The 8,115-nt window shown below is 39.5% G+C and overlaps 1 protein-coding gene across 1 annotated transcript; it reads right to left on the minus strand.

The window, feature by feature from the left end:
• Positions 1 to 4,280: 4,280 nt before the first annotated feature.
• Positions 4,281 to 6,916, minus strand: LOC139824137 (uncharacterized; the record flags this gene model as incomplete). Its single annotated transcript, XM_071796630.1, has 4 exons — positions 4,281 to 4,948; positions 5,027 to 5,213; positions 6,662 to 6,754; positions 6,827 to 6,916. Coding segments are annotated over 4 exons (708 nt in total), but the record flags the coding sequence as incomplete, so codon positions are not given.
• Positions 6,917 to 8,115: the final 1,199 nt, after the last annotated feature.

The following is an 8,115-nucleotide window of genomic DNA, read 5'->3' on the forward strand; positions in this document are numbered from 1 at the left end:
TGGGAAGCAAGGAAAGGCTAGCCAGGGGGGTCGGGGGAAGGGAGGACGCAGCTAGATACTTACAAATGTCGCTCGCAGGTACGCGCTCGGAGACGCGTGGCGCGAGCCGAACGCACTTTTATGACTCAGAAGGGTCAACGTCTGTAAAGTCGTTAGGACGCCTTTCGTGAGCGGTGCGATCGTCGGTCCTTTTTCGAGTCAGAGAATTTAATCCCTTTAACTCAGGATCGGACCTCGTGGAATTTCGAGAGGTGGATGGTAGCGGGTCTTAAGTTATAAATGAATGCAAATTGAAATTAATATTTAATATAAGATAAACATTTATTACAATAATATAAGCTAGGTGAACAATAAATGAGAATTAGGTAAAATAAAATTGAATACATTTATAAGTGTGAGTGTCGGATGTATGTGTAACGTGTGTGTGTGTTTCGCGCGGGTGCTACATAGGTGCGGGGTGATCGGGCAAGATCTTTAAAGAAAAACTTATTTGAAAATGAACATCTTGCCCGTTATTATTATAATCGGAATCAGAAGTGAGATTAGATGAATTTAGTGAAGTGTGTAGGTGTGTAAATTAATTTAAATCGGAGCTTAAAATTAAAGTATATGTAAATTGTGAAGTTAAAACATATGAGAATAAAAAAAAAAAAAATTAAAATTTATTCTAAGATCACGATCTCTGGGTCGGGTAGTTCCTCGAGATCGAGGGTCGAGGCGGTCGAAGAGGTTGGAGACGGACTTCGGGAAGAGGAGGGAGAATCGGGAGGTTCTAGGAAGCGGGCTGGATCGGGGTTGACGGGGACCACGCGAGGAGGGACCACGCGAAACGGAGCCACGCGGCAAATAGGGCGATGTTCGACAAATGGGCGAAAAGGCAGGACGACTGGGCGATAGGGCAGGATGTTAGCGGGACGATTCTGGGTAGAACAACCGGGTTCTTCTGTACACGCTGGTAGGGGCGGTGGGATGGCGAGTCGCGGAGGACCGGCGTTGAGCTGCTCCCGTGGGAGTTCGACCTCCCGTCGCGTCCGCTTGTTCTGGCGATTTCTTTGTCGCCTGATTGTGCGGAGATTCGGTCCTTGAGGGGCTAGGACTTTCTGGTCCACTAAAATTATTTACTATTTAGTCGATCTCTCTCGGACCCGGTCGGAAGCGAACAAAAGGAAATCGTAAAAAAGGGGGGAAGGGGTCAGTGGACAAGCTGGGTCCACGACAACGACGAGACGCCGGGAGCCAAGTCAGGCCTACCACAACGCCAACGACCGCTGGGAACTCGATGCCTACACTAACCGACCCACGAGCATAAACTCAGGGAGGTCAGTGGACCAGCTGAGTCCACGACAGCGACGAGACGCCGGGAGGTAAGTCCGGCCCACGACAACGCCAACGACCGCTGGGAACCTGCTGCCTACACTGACCGACCCCCAATTATATAATAAGCTTCCGGGGGTCCGACAATCGATAGACCGTTTAAGAAGGGGGGCAATAACGCGAAGAAAAAAAAAGGGATCAGGAAAATTCCGGGACTTACTACTTGATGACTTGAATTCGAACGAGTCTCAGTACGCCTTCTCTCAGTAATGGATGTTGGACTCGTCGGTGAGTGAGTTGGGGCGACTGGTCCGTCGGATTTGCTGCACTGACTCTAAACGTGACTCTAAACGTGAGCTTCTCGGAACGAATGAGGTTTAGATTGTAACCGAGCAATGCGGACTTGAACTGAGAAAATTTCTCTGCGCGCTAGTCCTGCGACGTCGCGATTTAAATAGGAAGGTTCGAAGGATGGAAGGGGTGGATTTCGTGTGGGATGTGTCTGGTTTTCGTTTAAAGGATTTCTGGTTGGCGGGATGTTTCTAATTATTATTTAAGGAAATTCTTATTGGGCGAGATGTTTCTTGCCCAAGAGGTAGATTTGAGTTTACGCCTATCCTAGAAAGCTAGAGACGGTTATCGATTTTTTCGGTTTTCCATTGGTGAGCCCCCTCTTAAGGCCCCACTGTCTTATTGGGGGTGTAACCCATCGGTTCTTTTCAGTGACGCATTTGTTTTTCGGCTATCGCCGATTTTTCTTTTATTAGGGTTCCTTACTTATCTCGCGACCCTGTTTCTACGTTGACAGACGATCCATACTTCTCAATTTTAAGTGCAGTTTTATTGCGAACAGAAACTTCCGCCACGTGCTCTTAAGATTTCTAAAAGCACGTATTAGGTTTCGTTTCTGTTTGTCGGAACATAGCACGGCCAGTTTTGAGTGAGTCGCGCGATATAATACAGATCCCCATCATCCCTCGTCTGAAGTTAAGGCTCCTTTCTGCGCGTCGTGTTGCCGGATTTATAGTTATGGGCCAGACGAGGTTGACGAGAATCTGGTCACCATATCCCCCGTCTGTTAATAATTTATCATCTGAGGGGTTGCTTTTAGTTGCCCAAGCAAATGGGTAGTTTGATCATAAAAAAAAGGAATGCGAGGAGATCTAACCTCACCCCGATCGATAACCGTCCGTACTTGGCTTGTTTATTCTAATCTTAGGGCTATCTTAGCCGCATAAGAATTCCCGCGAAAAAGGGATATCGTAGAGTCCGCTGGACGTAACAAAACAATTTCCTAATTATATGATTAGTTGATGATCAGTCTTATTAAGAGATGGAGGTCCAGGTAAAGGTAAACGCTTTTCTGACTGCATCTTGCCCACACTTAAACTTTTTAAGGACTTTTTAAGTTATAGATGTGGATGATATACATATATGTGATGTGGGGGGCTTTGCCCGCACCCACTCACTATTAAAATCTGAGATCAATATAGCTGATTCGAGAACTTAACTATTGAACACATGCGGCGGTATTTGGATGATATACATATATGTGATGTGGGGAGCTTATTTGCCCGCACCCACTCACTATTAAAATCTGAGATCACAATATAGCTGATGAGAACTTATATAACTATTGAACACATATGGTATTATATTAATTATTTTTGGCAAATGATGCCTCGGTTAAAATATTGTTAAAATATTTGCCTCTTCTTCTTTGGTGGACTCTGGGTCGGTAAAACTTCCGTCTTGATGTCCAGACAGTTCAATGTCACCACGGGAACTATATAAACCGGACTCCGGTACGTTCTCGTGATTGCTTGCTTCCACGAGACGCGACCTGGTGGATGAGTCAGATAAATCAAGTAGTGAGACATTTTTACATCCAATTTCGGTTCTGACAGACCAATTTTTTCGAAACACGTTAAGCACATACGACCGGGGTATGATTTTAGTCGAAATTCCATAGTGTGGCAACATTTACTACTGTATAATGTAGTGTAATTTCTCAAAAGCTTATGAGGACTATAGGTGTATGGTTCTGGTGGATACATTTTGCGAATAAGGGGTGATAATGTAAGCGAATATGAGGGGATATACTAAAGCTATAGTTAAGACTAGCTAAAATATAAGTAACCAATGCAGGCTGCTTGCGCCTTCGGACTTTTTTTTGTCCAATTCCATTGTTATTCCCACGAGTAAGGGGAATAACAGGTCCAGGAATTTTTATATTCTAAACTGCCCCCCCGCACGAGTGGGGCTCGTGCGGAGAAACTGGGCTATATTTCGGAAGAGACATTAAATTTGAAATTGGTCGTCAAGCTTGGGGAGCTTGGGAGTTTTGGGTCAATAATACTGCTATCACTAGCTGCAATATTAGTACAAGATTATAGTACGATATTAGTTGTTGATGTCTTCTGTTTTCAAGTCAGAGAAAAGCGATCAAAAGTGTCGTGTATGCATGTAAATTAATGAAGTTAAGACATATGAGAATTAAAATAAATGAAGGTAGAACTACAGGGCGATAAGATGCGATAACGGGACGATTCTGGTGTGAAGAACAGGGTTTTTCAGTAAAAGCTGGTAGAGGCGGTGGAATGGCGTGTCGCGGAGGACCGGCGTTGAGCTGCTCCCGGGGGAGTTGCTTTTTAAAAAGCACGTATTCTTGAAGTTGTATAATTGATGTTCTAAGTATTTATTGCAATAAAAATAAATGCAATATCTGCTGGGTATTTATGTAAATTTTTATAAATTTATAAATTTTTATAAATTTATATAAATTTTTAAAAACTACGTAATCGCTTAAAATAATTTTTAATCAAGATTACATGGTTTTCAAAGTAACTCAAAAAGTTACGTAGTTTTTAAAAATTTATAAATAGTATAATACTAGTGTCCGCACTAGTATTATACTCTCTACATGTTTCACGTAACGGACGTAACGGACGTAACACTACTATCTAATGGTTGTAAAAGATCTATTACTTGCGAACAGTCGGTAGTGATTCCAATCACCATCACTTCGAGTCCATCACGGCGAGTCGCGGAGGACCGGCGTTGAGCTGCTCCTGGGGGAGTTCAACTTCCCGTCGCGCCCGCTTGTTCTGTCGATTTCTCTTTCGCTTGATCGGTTTTAGAGAAAGACATTAAATTTGAAATTGGTTGTCAAGCTTGGGGAGCTTGGGAGTTTTGGGTAAATAATACTGTTACTACTAGCTGCAATATTAAAAAATATGTAAGTATGTGACGGCAGTTAGAGCCTGTTCACACGAGGCGGTTTTGACGCGCCTATTTTATACTAACCGTTGCCTTTGCCTGGAGTGACTGAGGCTTCTTTTGCAATATTTTTTTTTTGAATTAAGATAGAATTCCTCGCTTTGCATTTTTTCCTTGGTAGGTTTATTGACAATAAACGATTTTGGCAATGATGGTGGTACTGGAAGTGACTTTTCCTTAGTCACTTGTTCATTTTCAGAAATACTATTATTGTTTTGATCGCTGTCGTCAGAAGTTGAAGACGTCTTTTTTTGGCGTGGTATACGTTTCTGATGTGAAATGTCGATGTCGGAAATATCCAAGTCGGAATATTCTTGGGCAAGTTTTACTTTTTCAATCCTTGATGCGTACGTACCTGAAAATTAATAGAGAAAACGACATAAAATCTCAATATTAAATAACATACATTAAAATTGTAAAATAATTTACTCACCTGAAGTCCCAAAAACGCGCAGAATTTTATGAGCAGTCCAAGTACAATTAGGACTGGCTTCTTCCATGATTGCTTTCCGAATTTTTTTTTCGTTCGTGTAAGGCGGCCAGTGACACATTGTTTTATTATCAAATAACCACGATGATGGCACCAACTGCAGTCCGTCATCAAAAAGCGCTATTGTAAATTCATCGCGACATTTTCAATCTCCTGTAAATATCCTACCTATGAAAGCAGTTAAAATAAATAATTAAAATAAATCTAGCTTTATATACAAAACAATATTAAGTTAGTATCAGACTATGCATTGGAGATTGAGGATTGAGAATTAAAGGTTGAAATTTGACCAATTGTATTTGATCAAAATGTATGTCATATAGAGGTGTGCGAATAGTTCGAATTCGAATCGAATCGAATCACAGTAGATTATACTATATGACATACTATATGACATACATTAATACATTTATTACTACGCAAGACAAGATAGAATGGGTAGAAATTTGTTACATTTGTTAATTATGTAATATAAATTGTAACAGTAATATATATCTATATATAATATACAAATACATTTTAATATTAAATTCGCTATGCAAACATCCTTAACTCATTACATAAAAAATCAGGACACGAGAAACGATTATAACAATTAAAGTTAAATTACGTTTTAAAATAAGTTTGAACATAAATTCAAAAGTCAAATTTCCATAAAACGAATAAAATATATTTTATGTATGTATGATAGGAAAAACAACGCTTAAGTTATCTTTGTAAGGCATTTTCCACATCTTAGCTTGAATTTTTTCACACGGCCATTCACGTACGCGATTTTCTTCAATCACAATTTGAATATTAAAAGTATTTGATTCGCAAGAGAGAGGTAGCAAGTACAAATTTTTAATGTGTTTTAATTTTTTACCAATAATTAATTTTGTGGTATCTTCACATTCTACTAAGTTTAAAACTGAAACTACGTTTTTTATTTTCTAAAAGTACACAATTATTTCGTTGATTATCGCAGTGGATCGAGTATGAATTACAAAGAAGCATTTTGAATTGAGAAGCAACATTATATCCATCAATTAGAGGTCCGTTTTTATGAGATTTCTTGAATCGCATGTGATCATCAAAGTTAACAGGATTTGAGGCTTTTAAACCCAACATTTCTATTTCGGCGTACCGTTTTACTAGTTGCTGAAGAGGTTTATCTGGTTTACGAATCAATGTTTTAATATATGTCATATGATTTTCAAATGAAAACGCACTGAACTTATCTACGGGTCCATACTTTCTAACGTCTGCACAAATATGTAATAAATTGTGAATATTATGAGAAATATATTGTTCACCACAAATTTGACTGAATGTATTGACAAAATACTCTAGTAAACTTTGCGCATAGTCTATATTACCTGTATGTCTTGAAAGAATTGGGCTTACAAGAATTGTCATCGCAACGTGTAAACTTAAGAAGTTTAAATAAAGTTTGCAATTTTTATTGCAAAAACGATTAGCCTACCAATATTTTTATTGGAAAAGCGATTATCTTATTTCTTCTTCTTCTTCTTCATAATTCTCCCCGAAGAGTCTTCGTAAATAAAAAATGTCAAACTCATTGCGCTCCCACAATACGTTCTGCAGTTTGCGATCTATCCGCCTCTCCTCCTGCACCCACCGCCAGTGATCTATATTGATAAATCCCGGGATATAGTAGTCCATACGCAGCTGTAAGATAAACATTAAAATTATTTTTTTTTTCTTAAAACACGCGCACGCACAAAGGAAAAAAATACTCACGCAATCTCGGGGGATGCTGATCCGCACCCACAAGTCCTCCATCTGCACCTCGATGCTTAAAAAGCGCCGTACCCATCGCGGCCACATCCACTAAACAAAAAGAAAAACATAAAAAAAAACTATATTGTATGTCACTACACTTTTGTCACACTTCCGTGCCAAGATGCCCCTTGGGAAAAATATTTTAATGTATTTCATTGTCACACACGTACTCAATCAAAAATTCAGCAGCTGTCGATCGTCGTTAATCGTCGATGTTCGTTATACTGACCGCGCTCTAGCTCGAGCTCAATTTATAGGGCATCTAAAAAATGAAGAGAGAGGGTTGTACGTGATTTATCTGTGACATATTATATTATCAAAAACTAGCTATCATGAAAAATAATCTTCTACTTACCTTTGCATCTTGCAATCGCGGGTGGATAACTCTGAACCGCTATCGAATAAAACGAGAAGCGGGGATGCGCGTGATTTATCTGCGGCGTATTATGTTATGCGAAAATAATTTTCGCGAGAAAAAAGACAGCTATCAAGGTTAATAAAACAAGCTTCACTAAAATAGTTAAAAATACTGCGGGTTATGTCTTTCACAAATGATATGTGCACATAGGACACAGATTACATGGAATAATTAAATATAAAGGATCTCTATATACATGACGAACAGAATAGACCATCCATGAATACATAAGGACGGATGTCGTGTTTGCAAACAGCGTACAACATTGAGAACAGTCCGCTTATTCTCACCATACATGATACACAAAACTTCGCATGCCCGGAAGTGTCCGAAATATTATTCGAATAGAATCGTAGCGAAAGTTAAAATTGAGATGAGAGCAAGAGGTTATACGGTGAAAGACAAGACAATTATAATAATTGATTTATTTCGGAGAGGTTTTAGTATACATGATTATAATAGTGTATGGTTATATGTGGTTATTCTGCGACGGGATTGGTCAGCTCGTACACTTCTAATTTATCCTTTAAAATGTTGAATACGAGTCTAATTATTCGCTTTGTTGATCGTCTCCGTATTCTCGCATTACATCGACTAGTCTCATGAAGGCGTTAAAGCATTCTGAACAAGTGGCCGCGCGGCGACTTGTTATGTCTGATCCACATCGAGCACATATTGCCCGACCGGCGCGACCGTAAATCAAGAAGTGAGACATTTCTACACGGGAACTAAACCGGACTAGAACACATAAATATAGATATTCCTGAAAGCTCTAGTATTGATGGATCTCTTATTAAAAGAATTTTCAAAGCCTCTGTACTCTTTATTG

The sequence above is a fragment of the Temnothorax longispinosus genome, unplaced genomic scaffold, assembly GCF_030848805.1.
Source record: "Temnothorax longispinosus isolate EJ_2023e unplaced genomic scaffold, Tlon_JGU_v1 HiC_scaffold_270, whole genome shotgun sequence".
Lineage (NCBI taxonomy): Eukaryota > Metazoa > Arthropoda > Insecta > Hymenoptera > Formicidae > Temnothorax > Temnothorax longispinosus.